This window comes from Lutra lutra, chromosome 3 (genome assembly GCF_902655055.1).
Source record: "Lutra lutra chromosome 3, mLutLut1.2, whole genome shotgun sequence".
Lineage (NCBI taxonomy): Eukaryota > Metazoa > Chordata > Mammalia > Carnivora > Mustelidae > Lutra > Lutra lutra.
The window spans coordinates 96,258,588-96,283,800 of NC_062280.1; the positions used below are offsets into that span (position 1 = coordinate 96,258,588).

Here is a 25,213-nt window from a genome sequence, read left to right on the forward strand (position 1 = left end):
AGCAGTGGCCTGCTGAAAGTAGGCGCTGGGAGGAGGAGGGGTAAGATGCGGGGGCAGTCTGTAGGGCCTTCTGTTCCTCAAGTGAAAGTTTGAGACCCTCAGCAGGATGGGGCGGGACAAGGGACTGTAAATAATGCTGAGTGAAAGAGTGAGTGCTGCAGCAGCGGAGAGAAATGGTTAGAAAGTCCTAGTCCAGTGGAAATCTTTTCCAAGGGCCACTTACTTTTGGAAAAAGCATGAACACTTAAGGCACTCCCCAAGACTGGTATCCCAACATGTGGAGACAGGATGGCAGGTGACTGAGCAGGATTAATGTAGTCTACCCGTGCACTCCCATTCAGGACTGAGCCTTTCTGGGAAAATGTTGATGGCTCTAAGTCCATCCACAGCCGACTCTTCACCTGCAGGCGGGGACTGTGGGAGAGCTGTGGGCAGGTGTGGCTTCTGTAGGCCTGGGAGAATGGGCTCTTGTAAAACAAAGGAAACTCATGCTGTGGCCTCTGCATTTGGGCAGCTGTGCAGGATAAGGTGGACCTCCGAGGATACACGGTTTGGAGTGTGATGGACAATTTTGAGTGGGCCACAGGCTTCGCAGAGAGGTTTGGTCTGCATTTTGTGAACTACACAGACCCTTCTCTCCCAAGAATCCCAAAAGCATCAGCCAAGTTCTTTGCCTCTATAGCCCGGTGCAACGGCTTCCCTGACCCTGCTGTGGGGCCACACCCTTGTCTCCAGCCAGAAGGTGAAGAAGGTGAGATATGGCTCTGGGAGGGACTAAAACCGGAGGGTGGGAGAGACATTTTCAGTCTATTCTCGTTTATTCCCCTCCTCTCTGCCTTTCCAATATTTACTCTTTTTTTTTTTAAAGATTTTTATTTATTTATTTAACAGACAGAGATCACAAGTAGGCAGAGAGGCAGAGAGAGAGGGGGAAGCAAGCTCCCTGCCAAGCAGAGAGCCCGATTCAGGGCTTGATCCCAGGACCATGGGATCATGACCTGAGCCGAAGGCAGAGACTTAACCCACTGAGCCACCCAGGCGCCCCTCCAATATTTACTTTCATTCATTCATTCAACCAGTATTTTCTCTGAATGCTCCAGACATTGTTAGGATGAAACAAAGGAACCGAGGATTAATGTTACATCTAGAAACTAGGCCCTGGTCTGGGAAGAGCAAGTCTAGATTCTTGTCCCAGCCCTACCACTAACTGTGCAACCTGAGGCAAGAAACTAGGCACACACCTCCAGGTGGACATGAGGGTCTAACATACAATACTGGCTGCAAACAGTGACTGGCATGATGTAAGGGGCCCAATATTTGAATGACTGAAAAAGCATAAATTACTACTATAGAAAAGAAATAATTATCCACTTTACTCCAACTGTTGACAGATTTTTTAAAAAAATACAACTACGTTCCTTCATTCACAGGTTCAGTAACTCAGTGAAAGGGCTACATCCTGTCGTCACCTCAGCAATGAGCTCGCTCTGGATACCTGTGTGACTCTATTCTAAGGACCTAGCTTGGGCTTAACATCAGTTAACATTGATCTGATAACCAGATCTGTAGGAGTGCATAAATTGTCCTTTGTCTTCCTCTCCTAGATGCTGGACCTACCATCAGCCCTATGAGAGAGGAGGAAGTGCAGTTCCTGGGGTTAACACTAAGAGCGACAGAAGCCCAGACAGCTTTGTATGTACTCTTTTCTCTTGCAATTCTTGGCGTCTGTTGTGTGACATTTCTGTCATACAAGTACTGTAAGCACTCCAAGCAAGGGAAAACACAACCAGGCCAACAGGAATTGAGTACTATTTCTGCATTCTGACCTACAAGTTACCACTAGCTCCACTTCTGCAAAACAAGCCTAGTTTGCCTGTATACCATCACTGCCCACAGAACTCCTCAGGATCTTCTATTCTGCCCAGGCGGGATTTCTTCATCAAACCTCTGCACTGTTAGAGAGTACATGAATCTTACAACTCTCTAATTAAGATGGAAATACATGCATCTTGTCCCAGTATCAGGAATTCATCAGAGCACTGGAAGATCCTGCACCTGGCTCTTGTGGAAAGAAACAAGTACGGACCTCATCTGGTGGTTCTGTGAGCCACTTAACCGGGTCGTTTTAAGGTTCAGCAGCTTCAAAGGTAGAAATATGAGCAAAAACCATAGCAATCCTTTTAATAAGACACTGTGCAGATGGACTGCATTGTCATCTCCTGCTCCCCCTTCAAACTGCCTCCCAGTCTCAGACCTTGTGTTGCTCAGAAAAAAATGGTACTATAAGCTATGCCCTATATCCTGTAGCTGCATCTCCTTGACAAGGTAGGTTCCACAGAATTCATGCAGTCACACAAGCCCTCTCAGGCTTCTAAGCTTTTCCACCAGACACATGCTTTCTGCTTACATTGTATATTCCTTGGGCAGAGATACCCTGACATCCAAAGAGAGATGACCTCTGAATGATCCTCTCTTAGCCACTTTAATGTCCTTCCTGCCTTTCCCCTGCCCAGGATGACTTCTAAGGACCCAAGTATAGCCTTCAAGGGCCTTGTAATCGGACCATGGTTCACTTAACCTGTTTCTCTTCTTTCTCTCTGTTTGTGGTAATTCTGAACCTTGTGTAAGCCCTTGACTATCCCCTCTTCCTTTCTTTGCAAATACTATTCTTCTTCCTAGGATGCACCTTATTCTGAAAACGCCTTCACATCTCAGCTCACATAATGCACTCTTCCCCCTGCACAGCTTCCCCTAAATTCCCCAAAACATGTCTCCTCCCTGTCCCTTCTGCCTAAATGGAAGGGGCTATAATACGGACAGCTTGTCCATATTATAATGGGAGTGTGTATTTCTCTACTATCAGCCTCTTGAGGATAAAGGACCATGTCTCTACCAAGCACATTTTGGAGACAGGGCACAGAAAGCACACCTGCTCCTTTTGTGTGTTTATTCACAAAACACATCCAGAGTGCTGGTGGGAGCACAGAAAAATGATGTGGTCTTTATCAATTCCCCTCAAGGTGCTAATAACAGTAAGACAATCCCAGTGTAGAATACTTAAAAACTTATTTGGTCTATATATTCTTTCTAGATATCAGGGAAAATGTTATTTAAAAATAAAAAGTAGTTTTCAGCTAGATTTAAGAGTGATCATGGGGTGCCCGGCTGGCTCAGACCACAGTGCCCGGCTGGCTCAGACCACAGGGTCATGATTTTGAGTCCCACGTGTGACATGGAGTTTACTTAAAATAAATGACTGATTATGCTTGAAATTTTGTTCCTTTCAGGCATTCTTTACCTGAACCTGTTGTATCTGCAGAAAATTCCTATCAAATGTTTCACTGCTGGGCGCCTGGGTGGCTTAGTTGGTTAAGCAACTGCCTTCCGCTCAGGTCATGATCCTGGAGTACTGGGATCGAGTCCCACATGGGCTCCCAGCCTCACAGGGAGTCTACTTCTCCCCACTCTGACCTTCTCCTCTCTCATGCTCTCTCTCAAATAAATAAAATCTTTAAAAAAAAAAAAAAAGTTTCACTGCTAGAAGCATTTTCCTCCATCAGGAAAAGTTTTTGTCAGAAGGGGATAAGGGTGGTTCTGAGAGAAAGACTCAGTATTTTAAGTTGTCAATTACCTCTAAATTTCAAAATCAATGTAACTTTTTTGAGGAGGGGGACACAGACTGATAGATAGTTTCACATTAAATAAACTTGTAGGAAGAGCCAGAACAATCCGGGCAAAAAAAGAACATTAAAACATTATAGAGGGGCACCTGTGTGGCTCACTTGTTAAGCATTTGCCTTCAGCTAAGGTCATGATCCCAGGGTCCTGGGGTCGAGCCTCTCATTAGGCTCTCTGCTCGGTGGGAAGCTTGCTTCCCCTCTCCCTCTCTCCCTGTTTGTATTCCCTCTCTCCCTGTCAAATAAATAAAATCTTAAAAAAAAATCCACAAAACATTACAGAGCTAGTTATAAAAAAAAATAGTGTGGTAGCAGAAACAGAAAAGAGATCAACAAAAGACAAGACTATACACATAACTACATATGGGCATAAAGGACAGGACAAAGGTGGCATACCAAATTAGGGGGACAGAGTAGTCCATAAATGGTGGTGATCAAGAGGTTAGCTCCTGAAGATGTTAGCCACAGGGAAGGGAGCCAGATCCCATCCCAGGATACTAGATTTAAATGTAAAAAAAAAAAAAAAAAAAAAAAAGAAACCATGAGAAAACTAGGACAGATGGGTGAATTTTTAAAAATTAACTCTCGAAGAGAGGTATTTATAAGCAAGACTTAGCATCCAGAGGCCGTAAAGAAAATCATGGTTAATCTGATCATACAAATACTGTGGCAAAAAATTACTGTCAACATACTCACAAAAGATAAACAAGGAGAAAATACTGATAGAATATTCTAGACAAAGGGCTAAATTTCTTTATGTACATGGAATTCTTATAAATCAATAAAGATGAAAAAAACTGGCAAATACAGGCAGTTCTCAAACTGAAATGACCAATAATATTAAAAGATGCTCAACTACATTTGTGATCAATACAATGCATATAAAATGCAAACACTTCCATTTACCACTGACAAAGATGAAAAAGTGTAAGTGTTGGTAAGAATGTGGGGAAATCAACTTTCTCACACACTGTCAATGGGAGGGTATATTCACAGAGCATTTAGAGGCAGCATTCTGGCAGTTTCATTTATAATCCAAACTGCAAACACTCCATGACTCAGTTATACAAACATATTCCACTGGTATATTTTCACAGCTAAGAAGATACTGTCCCAAAGATGTTCAGTATAGCAGTATTTCTAATAGAAAAACAAAAACAAGTGGAAAAAAAAAAAAACAAAACCTGTAATAATTAATGGATGCCACCAGGGAACAGATAAGTTGGGGTATATTTAACAAGTAAAATGTTACATAGCCACTGATAATGAGGTAGCTATGTGTTGACAGGGAAAGAGCTACACTGTGTAAGTAAACAAGATGCAAGTGTATATAATATGATCCTATTTTAAAATTACCACATACTGGCTTATAAATGCTTAACATTTTTCTGAAGATTACAAAAGAAACTCTTATTAAAGGTTACCCCTGGGGACTAGAACTGGGGTAAGATGTAAGGAAAGAGACTTTTATTTTACAGCCTTCTATATTGTTTGGAATTTTTTACCAAGTATACTTTTTAAATTATAAAGCTGAGGAGAGAGATCCTCCTACTCAATGACTGTGAATGACTCTTTTACATATGTTTCTCTGAAATTTAATTTTTTTCAAGCAAACAGACTTGAGGTACTCCAGGTTTCTGCAAGCATATTTCTAATAGCTATTAGCAGGGTCACACCCATTTGAAAGGTCTGGGTTTTTTTTTTTAATCACATATTGCTGTATTTTTTAAGATTATAATCTTTACTTAAACGGGATGCTTGGTGGAAATTTTTCTTTTCCAAACTCACTTTTTAAGCTATCTAAATAATACGATCATTGCAGAAAATTGGGAAAACCTAATAGGGTACAAAAAGAATTAAAAGAACATATAACCACATCACCATTGCTAATGTTTGTTTTCTTTACACTTTATCAATACAGTACTATCTATATATAAAACGTATGTACAAAGATGAGCTCAGACTACCTACAACTCTGTATTCTGTTTTTCTCCCCCCAACACAAAACAGGTAGTCAATGAATATATGTTAAACTGAATTATAAATTAGTACTGTACCATTTCTCCTCATCAAAAGCTGACTATTTCTGCAGAGGGCATCTGGTCAGTTTAAGACTTAATGAGTATATTTGTACCTAAACTTTGTCTACATTAATAATCATTCCTCAGAAAAAATGATCAAGGACTTTGAAACATTTAAGGTTGTTGATGTTTTCCGGAAAGAGTATACCAGTCTTCACTCTTACCAACATCATAGCCCGGCTGTTTCCTTGTCAACACTATTACCGTTTTTAAAAATTGTTACTTCGGGGCACCTGGGTGGCTCAGTGGGTTAGGCCTCTGCCTTCAGCTCGGGTCATGATCCCAGGGTCCTGGGATCAAGCCCCACATCAGGCTCTCTGCTCAGCGGGGAGCCTGCTTCCTCCTCTCTTTCTGCCTGCCTCTCTGCCTACTTGTGATCTCTGTCAAATAAATAAATAAAATCTTTTAAAAAAAAAATGTTACTTCATACGTGAAAAACAGTTTGCTCTCAGAAAATTTCTTCCTCCTGTCACAAAATTCAGTCAGTCTGTAAGTACACTCAAAAGTGCTATCTTCCAATCTTAAAAGAGGAACTGTCAAGCTTACTCTCTTTTTCAAACATTAGGAGTTAGTGGTCTCCACTACCAAAACAAAGGGATGAAGTATCATGTAAGTCAGTTAAGAATCTCTTTAAAATTCTGGGGCACCTGGGTGGCTCAGTGGGTTAAGCCTCTATCTTCGCCTCAGGTCATGATCTCAGGGTCTTGGGATCGAGCCCCTCAAAGGGCTCTCTGTTCAGTGGGGAGCCTGCTTCCCTCTCTCTCTCTGTCAAATAAATAAAATTTAAAAAAAAAAATTTTTTTTTTAAATCTCTTTAAAATTCCTAAGAATAACCAAATGAGCAAAAGTCATATCTTTATTCCATACTTCCTGTCCTACCTATAGGTACTTTAGGTCTTTGAAAGGTGACTGTCCAGAGCAAAACTTCAGGAAAAAGGCAGAAGAGAACTACCTGTAACTCAGCAGCTATTTTGCATCTGAGAAGAACAAAGACTGTACATAACATGACACCAACAAAGTGATGCCTCTGTGACTTGGGACATACAGTACCACAGCACCCATGTGTGTCAGAAAACGTCTTCCTCCAGTTTTACGTCAAGTAGGGTGCTCACAGCTACTTTTCTGAGATAGCTCCGGGGAAGTACTGGGGGGGGGGAAATCAAACACATGACCTCACAGAGCCCTGAGCAACAAAAAGATGCTAGGATAAGAAAACTTAAAGCAAAACTAAGATCATTTTGATTTTTGGAAAAGATTTTTTATTCAGTGTTTAAGATTAAAAACTACAAGATTTTGCTTGCAGCTGATGAGCAAAAAGAGAAAAGTTAAACATAAGTTATCATCTGATTGGCTAGTTAAAAATGCTCTGACTCAGAGTCAAATCACTCAGTGACGTACCAGTTAGTTACTTTGTGTGGACTTAAGAGTTCTGGAGCAAAATAGCTCTAAACAAAACCTGTCATCTGAGAGCAAGGGGCTAACAGGTATATGAGATACTGAGTAAGAAAGCGGATAACGGGGCTGTGGCAGACATTTTGATTCTTTTAGGCTTCTAGCAGTTGATTACCATATGCAAGGACCTAGCAGCCAGTTACATCATCTCTTGAGCTGTCTGAGGAGTTAAACAACTTTAACCCACTAAGCAGGAATACAGAGATACTTTATAGACCAGCTGGAAAACAAAAAAGCAGCCCCACTTCTCCAGTAGAATTTTAGTTGCATTAAATCATAAGGGAGAACAATGATTATTGCACATACTGTACTTGTCACACTACATTTGTTGAGTAGAATTTCCATTCCAGGTGTTGTTTTCATCTTCACCATCATCTTGAGTCCTCAATCTGTAGATCTTCCCCTCCTTTTTAAAGTCTTCCCCCCGTTTCTCCAGCACTCTTTTCCTGACTGGGTCCCTGACATGAGAAGAGAGGGAGAGAACAGAAGGTGACAAAAAGGGAAAACAGCAGTCATACAAAGCTATCTCCTTTACACGTCCATCAGGACAGGAAGCTGTACTTTATGGAGAGTCCAGGGGAGAAAATCACATCTCCTAACATGGCACAAGACTATACACGTTTTTGGCAGTTTAACTTCAACTGTTCTCCAAGCCAAACCAGCCCAGTCACTGCTCCATTTCCATGTTTCTCTTGATGACTTTCTAAGTCTTAGGAGAAAGGGGCCACCTGCTAAATAACCTTTGCTTTATTATTTATGCAAACTAAAATGTGAGTAACTTACATGACACCCTAGAGCTTATCCAAGCTCCATTCCTAGCCTAATTTACAGAAATCATCAATTATCAGTTTTTAATCCTTTCATAATCTGTAAGGATTGATTTACATAAAATCTATTAAGAACAGGCTGACAGCGTCTAAGATGGTGATGAGCAAAAAGAGAAAAGTTAAACAAGTTATCATCTGATTGGCTAGTTAAAAATGCTCTGACTCAGAGTCAAATCACTCAGTGACATACCAGTTACTTCGTGTGGACTTAAGAGTTCTAGAGCAAAATAGCTCCAGAGGAGGAGTAGGAGACCTAAATTTTGTCTGGTCCCAGGAACTCAGCTAGCTAGCTATTAAACCATTCTCAACACCTGCAAACTCAACCAGAGATCGAAGAAAAGACTAGCTACAATTCTATGAACAGAAAAGTGACCACTTTCTGGAAGGTAGGAGGTGCGGAGAACTGAATCTGGGACGACATATGGGAAAGACCGCGTGGGGAAGGAGCCTTGGTCAGCCAGCTACCAGCAAGAGAGCAGCAGAGCATGAAATTGGAACTTTCAGAAGTCTGCTCCACTGAGGGACATCACCCTGGTGGCTAAGCGAGGGGTGGAACCCTTGCTGGAACAGTACAGTCTCAGGACCCTTGGGGTCACAGAAAGACTGGGGGTGCCTGAGTGTGGTAGAGCTCCCAAGTACCAGAGTGGGGAATCCGGCTGCCAATAGTGAGCTCAGGAGTGGGCTTTCTGCTCAGGGTTGCCACAAACCATGATAGGCTGCACAGTTGGGCCACTGCTCTTGAAGTAGGGACCCACAAGTGGCAGATCCAGGGAGATTCCCCTTCCTCCCTTGGCAGGAGCAGAATGGGAGTGCACCCCAGGAATCTGCTGGGTTTGGGGAGTCCAAACAGGGCCATGTGCCAGAGACAGAAGCACTTGGTCACACACTGGGTGAGCACGGAGTGTGGACAGAGACCAGGGAGACAGGAGTGATGGACTGCTTTTCTTTGAGAGTGCAATGAGGAGGGGAGCCCAAGCTCTTGGTTCCTCTGGGGCCAGAGAGTGGGATGCCAACATGTTCATTCTCATCCTCTAAAGCCAAGAGGAAAGCCTTCAGGGAACAAAAACTACTGTAACCCGAGCAGATTACTTAGCCTGGCCCCTGGCAAGGGTGGTACAGTTGTCTTGGGCAAAGACATGCAGTTTCTTCTAACAGACCAAAATATACCCAAAATCTAGTGTATGGCCCTGTTCTATTCACCAGCCTGATCATATTCTACCCACCCCCCAACCATTTCAGGTCTCTTCTGATTTGCTTAGGGTACATTTCTCTGGGGTCATGGTTGCCCTCTGAGTATTTTGTTTTCTTGTTCATCTATTCTCAACAAAATGACAAAACGGGAAAACTCACCTCAAAAAAGAGAAGAGGCAGTACTGACTGCCAAGGACTTAATCAATATGGACATTAGTATAATGTTGGAACTAAAGTTCAGAATAATGATTATAAAGACACTAGCGAATCCCTTCCTGGAGAAATGAAAGAACTAAAATCTAAAAAATCTAAAAACTAAAATCTGTTAGTCGAAATCAAAAAGGTTATTGATGAGGTGCAATAAAAAATGGAGGCTTTAACTGATAGGATAAGTGAGGCAGAGAGAGAATTAGTGATATAGAAGACCAAATGATGGAGAATAAAGAAGCTGAGAAAAAGAGAAACAATTACTGGATCATGAGGGAAGAATTCGAGAGATAAGTGATAAAATAAAGCAAAATAATATTAAAAATAATTAGAATCCCAGAAGAAAATAAGGCTGGGGCAGAAGGTATACTGGAGCAAATTATAGTGGAGAACTTCCCTAATTTGGGGAGAGAAACCGACATCAAAATCCAGAAGGCACAGAGAACTCCTGTCAAAATCAAGAAAAATAGGTCAACACCCCAATATCTAAAAATAAAACTTAAAAATCTCGGAGATTTTTCTCGATTTTCTAGGAGAAAATCCTGAAAGCAGCTCAGGACAAGAGGTCTATAATCTGTAACAGTAGAAACATGAGAATGGCAGCAGACCTATCCACAGAGACCTGGCAGGCCATAAACGATTAGCATGATACATTCAGGGTACTAAACAAGAAAAATATGCAGTCAAGAATACTTTATCCAGCTAGGTTGTCATTAAAAACAGAAGTGATAACTGGGGCACCTGGGTGGCTCAGTGGGTTAAGCCGCTGCCTTCGGCTCAGGTCATGATCTCAGGGTCCTGGGATCGAGTCCCGCATCGGGCTCTCTGCTAGGCAGGGAGCCTGCTTCCCTCTCTCTCTCTCTCTCTCTCTCTGCCTGCCTCTCTGTCTACTTGTGATCTCTCTCTGTCAAATAAATAAAATAAAATAAAATAAAAAAAAAAAAAAAAAAAAAAAAAAAAAAAAAACAAAAACAGAAGTGATAAAAAACTTTCAGGATAAACAGAAACTAAAACAATTTGTGATCACCAAACCAGCCCTACAAGAAATATTGAAAAGGGGGCGCCTGGGTGGCTCAGTGGGTTAGGCCTCTGCCTTTAGCTCAGGTCATGATCTCAGGGTCCTGGGATTGAGGCCCACATCAGGCTCTCTGCTCAGTGGGGAGCCTGCTTCCCCCTCTCTCTGCCTACCTCTGTCTGATCTCCCTCTGTCAAATAAATAAAATTAAAAAAAAAAAAAAAAAAAAAAAAAAAAAGAAATATTGAAAGGGGTCCTCTAAGCAAAGAGAGAGCCGAAAAGTAACATAGAACAGAAAGGAACAGAGACAATGCACAGTAACAGTCACCTTACAGGCAATACAATGGCACTAAATTCGTATCTTTCAATAGTTACCCTGAATATAAATGGGCTAAATGCCCCAATCAAAAGACAGAGGGTATCATATTGGATAAAAAAGCAAGACCCATCAATATGCTGTCTGCAAGAGACTCATTTTAGACCCAGAGACACCTCTAGATTGAATGTGAGGGGGTGGAAAACCATTTATCATGCTAATGGACATCAAAAGAAAGCTGGCATAGCAATCCTTATATCAAACAAATAAGATTTTAAACCAAGGACTGTAATAGGAGATGAAGAAGTACACTATATCATAATTAAAGGGTCTATCCAATAAGATCTAACAACTGTAAATATTTATACCCCTAACATGGAAGCAGCCAATTATATAAACCAGTTAATAACAAAATCGAAGAAACACGATGACAATAATACAATAATATAGGGGACTTTGACACTCCCTCCCTCACTGCAATGGACCAATCATCTAAGATCAACAAGGAAATAAGGGCTTTGAATGACACACTGGACCAGATGGACTTCACAGTTATATTCAGAACATTCCATCCCAAAGCGAGAGAATACACATTCTTCTCTAGGGCACATGGAACATTCTCCAGAATAGATCAGAACCTGGGTTACAAATCAGGTGTCAAGCAGTACCAAAAGATTGGGATCATTCCCTGTGTACTTTTATACCACAATACTTGGAGACTCAATCACCAGAGGAAAGTTGGAAAGAACTCAAATACATGGAGGCTAAAGAGCATCCTACTAAAGAATGAGTGGGTCAACCAGAAAATTAAAGAATTTTTTAAAAATCATGGAAACAAATGAAAATGAAAACACAACTGTTCAAAATCCTTGGGGTATAGCAAAGATGGTCCTAAGAAAGAAGTATACGGCACTACAAGCCTTTCTCAAGAAACAAGAAAGGTCTCAAATATACAACCTAATCCTACACCTAAAGGAGCTGGAGGAAAAACAACAAATAAAGCCTAAACCCAGCAGAAGAGAAATAATAAAGATAAGAGCAGAAATCAATGAAAGAGAAACCAGAAGAACAGTAGAACAGATCAACGAAACTAGGAGCTGGTCTTTGAAAGAATTAATAAGATTAATAAACCCCTGGCCAGACTTATCAAAAAGAAAAGAGAAAGGACCCAAATAAATAAAATCATGAAAGAGGAGAGATCACAACCAACACCAAACAAATACAAACAAGTATAAGAACATATTATGAGCAACTATATGCCAACAAATTAGACAACACAGAAGGAATAGATGCATTCCTAAAGACGTATAAACTACCAAAACTGAACCAGGAAGAGTAAACCTGAACAAACCCATAACCAGCAGGGAAACTGAAGCAGTAATAAAAAATCTCCCAACAAACTAGAGCCCAGAGCCAGATGGCTTCCCAGGAAAATTCTACCAAACATTTAAAGAAGAATTAATACTTACTCTTTTTGAACTATTGCAAAAAATAGGAATGGAAGGAAAATGTCCAAACTCTTTTTGAGACCAGCATTATCCTGATCCCAAAACCAAAGACCCCATCAAAAAGGAGAATTACAGACCAATATCCCTGATGAACATCGATATAAAAATTCTCACTAAAATACTAGCCAATAGGATCCAACAGTACATTAAAAGGATTATTCACTATGACCAAGTGGAATTTATTCCTGGGCTGCAAGGTTGGTTCAACATCTGAAAATCTATCAATGTGATATAATACATTAATAAAAGAAAGGACAAGAATCATATGATCCTCTCAATAGATGCAGAAAAAGCATCTGACAAAGTACAGCATCCTTTCTTGATTAAAACTCTTCACAGTGTAGGGATAGAGAGTACATACCACATCATCAAAGCCGTCCATGAAAAACCCACAGCTAACATCATCCCCAACGGGGAAAAACTGAGAGCTTTTCCCCTAAGGTCAGGAACAAGGCAGGGACGTCCATATCGCCACTGCTGTTCAACATAGAACTACAAGGCCCAACCTCAGCAATCAGACAACAAAAATAAAAGGCATCGAAATAGGCAAAGAAGTCATCAAACTCTCATTCTTTGCAGATGATATGATACTTTATGTGGAAAACCCTAAAGACTCTACCCTAAAACTGCTAGAAATCATACAGGAATTCAGTAAAGTGGCAGGACATAAAATCAATGCACAGAAATCAGTCATTTCTATATACCAACAAGGAGACAAAAAAAAAGAGAAATTAAGGAGTTGATCCCATTTAAAATTGCACCCCAAACCATAAGATACCTAGGAATAAATCTAATCAAAGAGGGAAAGGATCTGTATTCAGAAAACTATGGAATATTCATGAAAGAAACTAAGGAAGACACAAAGAAATGGAAAAATGTTCCCTGCTCATGGGTTGGAAGAACAAATGTGTAAATGTCTATGCTGACTAGAGCAATCTACACATGCAATGCAATCCCATCAAAATACAATACCATCAACTTTTTTCACAGACCTTGAACAAATAATCTTGAATTTGTATGGAACCAGAATAGATCCCAAATAGTCAGAGGAATGTTGAAAAAGAAAACCAAAGCTGGTGGCATCACAATTCCGGAATTCAAGCTCTGTTACAAAGCTGTAATCATCAAGACAGTAGGTACTGGCACGAAAACAGACACATAGATTAATGGAACAGAAAAGAAAACTTAAAAATGGATCCCTGACTCGATAGCCGACTAATCTCGGACAAAGCAGGAAAGAATATCCAATGGAAAAAAGACAGTCTCTTCAAAAAATGGTATTGGGAAAACTGGACGGCCACATGTGGGAGAATGAAACTGGACCAATTCCTTATACCACACACAAAAATAGACTCAAAATGGATGAAAGACCTCAATATGAGACAGGAATCCATCGAAATCCTTGAGGAGAACACAGGCAGCAACCTCTTCATCCTCAGCTGCAGCAACATCTTGCTAGACATGTTGCCAAAGGCAAGGGAAGCAAGGGCAAAAATGAACTTTAGGGACTTCACCAAGATCAAAAGCTTCTGAACTGCAAAGGAAAGTCAACAAAACCAAAAGACAATGACAGAATAGGAGAAGATGTCTGCAAATGACATAGCAGATAAAGGGCTTGTATTCAAAATGTATAAAGAACTTACCAAACTCAACAGCCAAAGAACTAATAATCCAATCAAGAAATAGGCAGAAGACATAAACACACATTTCTTTAAAGAAAACATCCAAACGGCCAACAGATACATGAAAAAGTGCTCCACATCACTCGGCATCAGGGACATACAAATCAAAACCATAATGAGATACCACCACCTCACACCAGTCAGAATGGCTAAAATTAACCAATCAGGAAATGACAGGTGTTGACAAGGATGCAGAGAAGGGGGAACCCTCCTACACTGTTGGTGGGAATGCAAGCTGGTACAGTCACTCTGGAAAACAGTATGGAAGTTTGTCAAAAAGCTGAAAATAGAGCTACCCTACAACCCTGCAATTGCATTACTGGGGATTTACCCCAAAGATACAAATATACTGACCGGAAGGGACACATGCACCCCAATGCTTACAGTAACAACATCCACAACAGCCAAACTATAGCAAGAGTCCAAATGTCTATCAACAGATGAATGGATAAAGAAGATCTGGTATACACGTGCACGTGTGCATGCGCGCGCGCGTGCGCGCACACACACACACACTGGTATATTACACAGCCATCCATCAAAAAATGAAATCCTGACATTTGCAATGATGTAGATGGTACTAGAGAATATTATACTAAGCAAAATAAGTCAATCAGAGAAAGATAATTATTGTATGATCTCATTGATAAGCAGAACTTAATGGGAAAGAGAAAACTGAAACAAGATAAAACCAGAGAGGGAGATAGACCATAAGAGACTCTAAATCTCAGGAAACAAACTGAGAGTTGCTGGAGGGAAAGGGGGTGAGGGATGGAGTGGTTGGGTGATGGAGATAGGGGAGGGTATGTGATGTGGTGAGTACTGTGTATAGTGTAAGACTGATGAATCACAGACCTGTATCCCTGAAACAAATTATATGTTATATGTTAATAATGAAAGAAAGCAAGCAAGAAAGCAAGCAAGGACGAACAAACTGAAGAAAGAAAAAGAGGAGGCAGGGAGAGAGGAAAAGAAAGGAGAGCAGAAAAAAGAAAAGAAAGTTAACTCATGCAATAATCTGGTTAAACCAAGGGACAGACGCAAATCTAGCGGTAGGAAGATCAACTGGATTACTCCAATGATTCTGGTGAGAAATTATGAGATCTTTGACTAAGGCAGTGGAAAGGAATGAAACAAAATATATTTATTTTGACAGATTAGATATAGAAGAGTAAGGGAAAAGGGAGGGGAAAAAGTTGACTATGAATTTTATTTCTTGAGTGATTAAATGAATAGATTTAGAATAGAAAAGGTTTGTGGGAAAATATGTTTTATTGTCCAATGAATAAATGTATTTCATAAATGACAACTGAAAAAAAGAACAACAACAAAAAGGCTTTCAGCATCTGAAAATGGAAAGGAAAACGGGTGAAATATAAGCTAAGGCATTCTCCTTTGAATGGGGGGGGTGGCAACCAACAAATAGTGGGACACAAAGCTTTGCTCTCCAGATATGCATTCACCCATCCTTTGCCCCATCCTAGTATCTCTTCCCTTATTCGAAGTAAGTTTTAAAAGCCCACACAGCAAGGCACCTGGCCGGCTTAGTCAGAAGAGCTTGCGACTCTTGGTTTCGGGGTCATGAGAGAGAGGAAGAAGCAGGCTCCCTGCTGAGCAGAGAGCCTGATGCGGGGCTGGATCCTAGGACCCTGGGATCATGACCTGAGCTGAAGGCAGAGGCTTTAAACCACTGAGCCTGAGCCACCCAGGCGCCCCTCAACAGTGTTTAACAGCAAGAGGTATATATAATAATAAACCATGCTATTATTTAATCAGAAAAAAACTACAATCCTACCTTCCAGGAAAATACTTCCCATTAACCTGTTTCAAATATGCAGAATCTTTTTTTTTTTTTTTTAAAGATTTTATTTATTTATTTGACAGAGAGAAATCACAAGTAGGCAGAGAGGCAGGCAGAGAGAGAGGAGGAAGCAGGCTCCCTGCTGAGCAGAAAGCCCGATGCGGGGCTCGAACCCAGGACCTGGGATCATGACCTGAGCCGAAGGCAGCGGCTTAACCCACTGAGCCACCCAGGCGCCCCTCAAATATGCAGAATCTTAACAGAGGTATAAGCTAACATCATTGGTATTATTTAGAATTACCATGCTAACCTTGGCCATCTGCAATAAAAAGGCCTCTTGTTTAAGGGACCAGTGTAAAATAACACTCTGAAGAAGGCAACATTTTCAAATGAATATCCAGTTTTCACAGCCTGGTCTTTCTCTGAATGAAGACAGGTAGAAGACAAGAAGCAGACCAAAGTGCTGCTACAAAGGATTAAAATTATCAAAAGCACAGTGACACCTCCAAAAAAATGTATGCAAGATAACTATGAGAAATTAATTAAATGAAATATCTTGTTGGACAAAACATGGTTAGCAAGAAAGATACTACTTAGTCCTGCAAAAAAAAAAAAAAAAAATGTGCCCTTACAGTTACGGGATAAGGAGAAGTCAATAAACAAAGTAGTAGGAGTAGGTTCTAGAAAGGTAGTTGAGAAAACTTAGGTAGTGAGCTTCCCAGGAGATGATACAGTAAAACTTCAGAACATTTAATTTTTTTCCCTTATGTAGAAAGATGGCATAGTACCCATAACAAAAATGTTCATTTTGAATAAGGCACTGGGCATTACTAATACATTCTGCAAATGGGAAAAATACAGATACCTTTTTTCTGAGTTGCTAGTTGATGCAAGGTTTGAGGACTCTGATGTTGCTGCTCTCACAGAGGTCTGTGCAGGAGGATTACTAAATAGGAAGTTGCTAATCAATCTCCAGATGGCGAGGAATGGGTAAAGGACTGTCCCCAACAATGTCCAAAAGTCTCCACTGGAAGAATGTACCATGGATGTATTTGGTCTTCCAGCCTAAAAATTAAGAAATAAACCTCAATAAAAGCTACGTGAGCCAAATCACATAATACTCAAGGTTCTAGATGAATCTTTTATCTGGAAAACAAAGTCCTATTGACTTTAGTTTACTGCAAGAAGGTAAAATTACCATCTTCTGCTCCTCTTCAGGTGTATATTTTATACAAACTTCTGGAAACTCCAGGAGCTCTGTTTTTTAAAGGAGTAATCACAACAATGAAACTAGAAAATAGTTCTTGGTGAAATGAACCAATCAGTTTTAAGAAAACTAACCTTTTTGTAATGAAATCAACAAACTTGGTAAGAAAAGCCTTCCTCGCTTATTAAAAAACAGGCAAAGGTTTCAAAACCTTAGTGAATACAAATTAATCCTGATTACTGGAAGGCTAATTGTTTTAGGTGTGGGGCTCTAGTTCAGAACCAGGAAAACGATTCTAATCAAAATATAGAAGACCTGACTCTCCATCTCTGGAATTTAGGGGATGCCTTGGCAAAGTCATTTAAACTTTCCGAGCCTCTTCATCGGAGATTAAAATACTGTTGTGAGGATCAAATGTGATGAATATGTTTAAAAATCAAAGTTACTTTTATGCTAAAAATTTTTTTTAAAAACTTGGTAAACCAGTAAGGTCGTACATATATGAAAGACACTAAAACTATATATTAGGCCAATACTATGCATTTCTTATTTTCTTCTCTTACTGGTCCTTTTTGTACATGAAAATAGTTGAGGAAAAAAGGTGAAAACTAAAGTATTTCTTTAGTGCCTCATTAGCAATACAAATATAAAACACACAGGATAATGGACAATAAATTAATCTAACATTTTTTGGACAATCTGAATTTAATTACCCATAGTACATGTTTTACCATCCCTTCCATTGATTTTAAGAAATGATCAAGAGTAGAACAAACAGGATTGTAGAGATAGAAAAAAAAATACGCATATACATACTGGCAACAGTACCACTGAAGCACTTGGGGCAAGTTCCAAATCCAACAATTTCTTTTTATAATCTTCTTTGGTAAATTCCCTCCGGGGAAACATGGTTGCTAGTGAAAAATTACCGTAAGTGTTGCCAACAGTCTGTAACATAACAGTAAGTTTTAAAACCTTACAAAGGTGCCTTTTTAAAGTAAGATATTACACACCAAATGCATCCAAAACAACTGCTTTTTTTTTTTTAAGATTTTATTTATTTGACAGACAGAGATCACAAGCAGGCAGAGAGGCAGGCAAAGAGAGAGAAAGGAAGTAGGCTCCCTGCTGAGCAGAGAGCCCGACGCAGGGCTCGATCTCAGGACCCTGGGACCATGACCTAAGCCGAAAGCAGAGGCTTTAACCCACTGAGCCACCCAGGCGCCCCCAAAACAACTGCTTTAATTCAAACTGCCTTAATTTTAAAGTTCATTCAGGGGCTCAGTCGGTTAAGTGTCTAACTCTTGGTTTTGGGTCAAGTCATGATCTCAGTTTTGTGAGATCCAGCCTTGTATCAGGCCCTGCTCAGAGCAGACTCTGGTCTAGATCCTCTCTCCCCCTCCCTCCTCCTGTGCCCCACCCTGCACATGCTCTCTCTCTCTCTCTCTCTCAAAAAAAAAAAAAAAAATACGTAAAATCCTTCCTCAAAAAGTTGAAAAGAGAGCTATCCTATGACCCAGCAATAGCACTACTGGGTATGTACCCTAAAGATAGAAATGTAGTGATCTGAAGGGGCACGTGCACCTGAATGTTTATAGCAGCAATGCTCACAAGAGCCAAACTATGGAAAGAAACCACATGTCCATCAACAGATGAATGGATAAAGATGATGTGTGAGAGAGATATATATATATATGTCTATAGATAGATAGATAGATAGAAAGATAGATATCTCTCTATATCTACAATGGAATACTATGCAGCCATCAAAAGAAATGAAATCTTGCCATTTGCAATGATGTGGATGGAACTAGAGGGTATTATGCTGAGTGAAATAAGTCAATCAGAGAAAGACAATTATCATATGATCTCCCTGATATGAGGAATTTGAGAGGCAGTGGGGAGTCTGGGGGGTAGGGAAGGAAAAAATTAAACAAGATGGGACTGGGAGAGAGACAAACCATACATAAGAGACTTTTAATCTCATGAAACAAACTGAGGGTTGCTGGGGGGTAGGGGGAACAGTTGGGTCGCTGGGTGATGGACACTGGGGAGGGTATGTGCTATGGTGAGTGCTGTGAAATGTGTAAGCCTGATGATTCACAGACCTGTACCCCTGGGGCAAATAATACATCATGTTAATAAAAATAATAAAAAAAATACATAAAATCTTAAAAAAAAAAAACAAAACTGGGACACTTGGGTGGCTCAGTGGATTAAGCGGCTGCCTTCAACTCAAGTCATGATCCCAATCCCAGAGTCCTCGGATTGAATCCCTCATCCAGCTCCTTGCTCAGTGGGGAGCCTGCTTTTCCCTCTGTCTGCCTCTCCCTCTGCTTCTGCTCTCTCTGACAAAAAGAAAATCTTAGGGCGCCTGGGTGGCTCAGCGGGTTAAGCCGCTGCCTTCGGCTCAGGTCATGATCTCAGGGTCCTGGGATCAAGCCCCGCATCGGGCTCTCTGCTCAGCGGAGAACCTGCTTCCTCCTCTCTCTCTGCCTGCTTGTGATCTCTCTCTGTCAAATAAATAAATAAAAATTCTTTAAAAAAAAAAAAAAATCTTAAAAAAATAATAGTAAATTTTAAAAAATTCATTCAAATGTAAACTCACAAAAACATTTATAAAAACTCTGTGCTTCAAAAGTAGCCTGGGTGGCTCAGTGGGTTAAAGCTTCTGCCTTTGGCTCAGGTCATGAACCCGGGGTCCTGGATCGAGCCCCACATCCCGCTCTCTGCTCAGCAGAGAGCCTGCTTCCTCCTCTCTCTCTGCCTGCCTATCTGCCTGCTTGTGATCTCTGTCAAATAAATAAATAAAATCTTAAAAAAAAAAAAAGGGTAGCTCAAAGCTACCAAATCCAAATAGTACCTAAGGTTTTACAATCCCAAAATGACCACAACATAGCAAGATTATAGTTCCTAAAACCATCTAAACAAATTGAACAAAAATGAACAGTTGTAATAGCTCTTCTGAATATTCCTGCAGTTTGCCACTAGTTTTCACTATACTTTGGCAAACTTTTATTACTATCTCTCTGATGTACATCTGGATTATAGGAATTCCCTATTAAAAATCTGGAATAGTCCAGAACTTTCCTCATATACATAAAATCAGGAGTTCACGTCTTCCTTGTCTCAAAAAAATAAATGTCCCATAGTCAATCCATGCTACACACACAATCCCAGATCCAGGAACCCACCACACTGGGCAGCATCATGATCACCTTCATAATTTTTAGTCACCTATACTTGTAAAATCTTAGCTAAGAGTTTTTCTCTCCCTAGAAGATTCCAAAGAAACAAACTAATGCTTTTGTTTTTTGTATTTTTTTTTAAACTGGAGATCACATACATACCTCTCACTTCTTACTCTAACATGAGGACATACAAGAATACAAAATTAGGTTACTGCACTGAAACAAAGTTTTTATTTTTTTTAAGATTTTATTTATTTATTTGACAGAGACATAGCGAGAGAGAGAACACAAGAGGGGCAGAGGGAGAGGGAGAAGCAGGCTCCCGGCCAAACAGGGAGTCTGATGGGGGGCTCGATCCCCAGACCCTGGGATCATGACCTGAACTGAAGACAGATGCCTAATGACTGAGCCACCCAGGCGCCCTGAAATAAAGTTCTAATAGGACTGATGCAAAGCTCTGTTTTCTCATGTGGCTTCCTCCTTCACTTACCTGTGGCAGAAATGGTATGACTCAGGCCAGGACCAATTATTCCCTTTTGGGAGGCCCCAAGTGGGGCTCCAAGGCAAAGGAAGAACAGAGCTACTGGGATTGTTCCACTATAAGCTTAGGGGAAAAGAACTCTTTTTTTTTAAAGATTTTATTTATTGATTTGACAGAGAAAGATCACAAATAGGCAGAGAGGCAGTCAGAGAGAGAAGCAGGCTCCCCACTGAGCAAAGAGCCCAATGTGGGGCTCGATCCCAGGACCCTGAGATCATGACGTGAGCGGAAGGCAGCGGCTTAACCCACTGAGCCACCCAGGCGCCCCTAGGGAAAAAAGAATTCTTAAAAGTGTTTTTACATTGTAAAGCCCAGCAATGGCAGACAGCTTTTTAGGTACCCTCTTGGGATCCGTAAGTGAAACAGCAGACTAAATGGGGAGATGAGGTCTAGGAGAAAGATCTGAACCCTAATTTTAACCTTGAAAAGTCACATGAGACAGAGAGTGGGACACATGATGAGCCCAGATCCTAAAGGACATCTAATGCCTAGAATCCTTTTTGAAAAAGGCTCATTCAGAGAATAAAAACTATAGCTGACTTTTGAATAACATGAACTGTGTGGGCCCACCCAGACATGGATTTTTTACAGTGCAGCACTATAAGTGTATATTCTCTTCCTTATGATTTTAATATTCTCTTTTATCTAGCTAACTTTAAGAATATAATATATAGTATATATAATATACAAAATATGTGTTAATCAACTGTTATTGTTAAGGCTTCTGGTCAACAGTAAGCTAGTAGTAGTTCAGTTTATGCAGAACTACTGGATTTTCGACTGTGCAGTGGGTTGGCAACCCTTAATACCCACACTGTTCAAGGGTCAACTATAATTGGGAAAGTACTCATATCTTATTTTCTAAGATATAAAATTTCACACCAACTCAGATTTTGAGTTAAAGCCACATTCTGGAAGTAAATTCCTGAAGAAGATACTTGTTACCAAAGAAAGATTACTGATCTTTAGGTTTGGCCACATGGCAGATGGTGGCAAAATGGCCAGCCCAAGGTGACCTGCAGAAAATGTGGAGGAAGAAAAAACTGCATCCCTTTACAGGCAACAACTCCCTCAGATTAGACCTCTGAAGAATCATTTGCAAAAGCAGTGAGAAAAGTTTCCAAAACCTGTTGTATGCTATTAGCAAATCCCTATTTCTATACAACAAACAGATGTGTGTTCTCTCTGTGGCACTAATGCATGATGGAAGCTCCACAACACCCCAAAGGGGTCTGATGCTTCCCTCCTGATAAGTCATGACTTATACTCTACAAATCAGGTTTGGAAATTTTCTCCTCCTACATTTTAATAACCTATTCATCTATCTTTACTATAAGTCAAGACAAGACATAAATTTACCTGTGCAGCAAACTGTCTTGCTTCTTCTAGAGGAGCATCAGAAGGGAACTGATTTGTAAAGGAAGAACCATCAGGAAGACGAAACTGAATTCTTGCAACAGTGCTATGAAAATAGAAAATTAAAATCAGCATCTTTACATATTTTCAAACAGTATCATTAAAAGAGAAAATGGAAGTGAAAATGTGCAAAATGAAAAAACAGGTTTTTCCCATAATGTCAGACCTCTTCATTTATTATTTTTTAGTAACAGCTTTATCAAGATATAATTTACATAACATAAAATTCACCCTTTTATTTACTTTTTAAAGATTTTTAAGTAATCTCTATATTCAAGGTGGGGCTCAAACTCACAACCCCAACCGAGATCAAGAGTTGCACGCTCCAATGACTAAATTTTATTTCACTCTTTTAAAGCATACAATTAGGGGTGCTTGGGTGGCTCAGTTGGTTAGGTGTCTTCCTTTGGCTCAGATCATGATCCTGGGGTCCTGACTTGAGCCCCACGTTAGGGTCCCCACGTTAGGCTCCACGTGGCTCCTTGGCCGGGGCCAGCTTCTCCCTCTCCCTCTTGCTATCTCTCTTTCTCTCAAATAAATAACATCTTCTAAAAAAGATAAAGCATACAATTAATTTAGTGGTTTCTATTATAGTCATAGTTGTGCAACCATATTTAATTCCAAAACATTCTCATCATCCCAAAAAAAAACCCTGAACCCAACAGCAATTGCTTCCTACTCCGCCCTCATCTAGCCCCTTGGCAAGCACTAATCTACTTTCTGTTTCTAAGAATTTGCCCAGTTCAGGCATTTCATATAATGGAACACAGGAATGTTTGACTTTTTAGTAACTCACTGTCATGTAACATAATGTTCTCAAGGTTCACCCATATTGTAGCATGGGTCAGCACTTCATTCTTTTTAATTGCTAAATGGTATTTATAATCCCATCACCAGTATAGGAGAGTTCCAAAGTGCCCACATCCTCACCAAGATTTGTTACTCCTTTTAAGTTTAGGAATCCTGGAGGGCATTAAACAGTATCTCATTGTGGTTTTGATTTAATTTTCCTAATGATTAATAATGTTGAGTAGCTTTTTATATGGCTAACTGACCACTTGGAGATCTTCTCTGGAGAAATGTCTGTTTAAATCCTTTTCACATATTTAAAACTGGGTTGTTTGCTTTTTATTGTTAAGTTATTAAAGACTCTTTTTTATACTCTAGATATAAGTCTTTCATCAGATATATGGTTTGCAAATATTTTCTCCAATTCTGGGGGCTATCTTTTCACATTCTTAATGATGTCCCTTGAAACACAAAGTTTTTAATTTTGATGAAGTTCAACTTATCTATGGCTTCCTTCTGTTGCTTGTGCTTTGGTGTCATGTCTACGAATCACTGCCTTTTCCAAGATCACAGGATTTTCTCATTTTTTTCTAAGAGTTTATACTTGAGGAAAGGGTTCAAATTCAATTCTTTTGGATGTGTCCAAGCACCATCTGTTGAAGAGCTATTCTTTCCCCATGAATGTCCCCGGTAACATTTTCAATCATAATCAATCATAAATGCATGGATTTTTTTTCTAAGGATTTTATTTCAATTTTTAATTTAAATTCAATTTAGTTAGCATATATTATATTATTAGTTTCAGGGGTAGAATTTAGTGATTCATCAGTTGCATAAACTACCCAGTGATCATTACATCAAGTGACCTTCTTAATGCCCATCACCCAATTACACCATCCCCCACCCACCTCCCCTCCAGCAACCCTCAGTTTGTTCCCCATAGTTAAGAGTCTCCTATGGTTTGCTTCCCTCTCTCTTTTTATCTTATTTTTCTTTCCCTTCTTCTCTGTTTATCTGCTTTGTTTCTTAAATTCCACATAAGTGAAATCATATGGTATTTGTCTTTCTCTGACTGATTTCATTTAGGATAATACCCTCTAGTTCCATTCACGTTGTTGCAAATGGCAAGATTTCATTCTTTTTTGATGACTGAGTAATATTCCGTTGCATATATACACCACATCTTCTTTATCCATTCACCTGTTGATGGACATCTGAGCTCATTCCACAGTTTGGCTATCGTGGATACTGCTGCATAGGTTTAGTTCTGGAGAGTCAGTTCTACTACAGTGATCCATATATTCATCCTTATGCCAATATCACATTGTCTGGGTTACTGTAGCTTTGTTTTAAAATTTAAAAAATCTGATTCTCTCAACTTTGTTCTTTTTCCAGATAATTTTGACTATCCTAGGTCCCTTGCATTTCCACATGAATTTTTATGCAAAAATTTTGGCCAAAAAAAATCACTTGGGATTTTAATGGGGATTGTGTTGACTCTACTGATCAGTTTGGGGAGTACTGCCATTTTCCCCCCCTTTTCATTTTCATTTCTCAAGCCCCTTTTGTACTGCCATCTCAACAATATTTAGTCCTCTGATCTATGAACACAGAATGTCTTCCTGTATATTTATGTCTGCTTTAATTCTTTCAAAAATGTTTTCTAGTTTTCATTGTAAGAGTCTTACACCTTCATTAAATATATTCTTAAGTATTTTATTACTTTCAGAAAATAGTTTTTAAAAAGTAGTTTTTACTCATGTTATGAGCTTTGTACTTTGTTGGTTGGTACTGCTTACAGAAGGGTTCACATAAACACTCACTGTCTCTCTTTGACTTCATCTTTCTGCTCCCTACATCCTTTGCTTATTCTCTCATACTCTGTTCCCCCTTCCTCCACTAGTACTTATGCAACAAAAAGGGAAGGAAGTATTTATTTTCTCAAACTGTATCAACTTAATAAGGACATAGAAATCATGATTATAAAATAAGCATGGTAAAAACTGAAAAATCAAACAAACAAAAAGTAGTTTTTCTGGGGTGCCTGGCTGGCTCAACTGGTGAAGCATGTGACTCTTGATCTTGGGGTTGAGTTTGAGCCCCAAATTGGGCATGGAGATTACTTAAAAATAAAATTATAAAAAAATAAAGTTTTTCTGAGTAACAAAAGTAATGCTCATTAATTTTCCAATATAGAAAATACAGAAAAGTAAAGGAGTGCCTGGGTGGCTCGGTCAGTTAAGCATCTGCCTTTAGCTCAGGTCATATCTAGGGTCCTGGGATTGAGGCCCGCATTGGTCTCTGTGCTCAGT

General features: G+C 39.8%; 2 protein-coding genes across 2 annotated transcripts in view; one reads left to right on the forward strand and one right to left on the reverse strand.

Moving 5' to 3' along the window:
* LCT (lactase) overlaps positions 1–3,411 on the forward strand; it is a 48,930-nt gene extending 45,519 nt beyond the window's left edge. Inside the window, exons 16-17 of the mRNA XM_047722504.1 lie at positions 515–751; positions 1,605–3,411. Of these exons, the coding sequence (XP_047578460.1) occupies positions 515–751; positions 1,605–1,825 (458 nt within the window). The 3' untranslated portion in view covers positions 1,826–3,411. The remainder of the gene's footprint in view (positions 1–514; positions 752–1,604) is intronic.
* A 3,587-nt stretch (positions 3,412–6,998) lies between these two features.
* UBXN4 (UBX domain protein 4) overlaps positions 6,999–25,213 on the reverse strand; it is a 56,088-nt gene continuing 37,873 nt past the window's right edge. Inside the window, exons 10-13 of the mRNA XM_047722505.1 lie at positions 22,056–22,158; positions 17,781–17,912; positions 16,623–16,822; positions 6,999–7,668 (exon numbers count right to left, since the gene is read on the reverse strand). Coding sequence (XP_047578461.1) covers positions 7,530–7,668; positions 16,623–16,822; positions 17,781–17,912; positions 22,056–22,158 — 574 coding nt within the window. The 3' untranslated portion in view covers positions 6,999–7,529. The remainder of the gene's footprint in view (positions 7,669–16,622; positions 16,823–17,780; positions 17,913–22,055; positions 22,159–25,213) is intronic.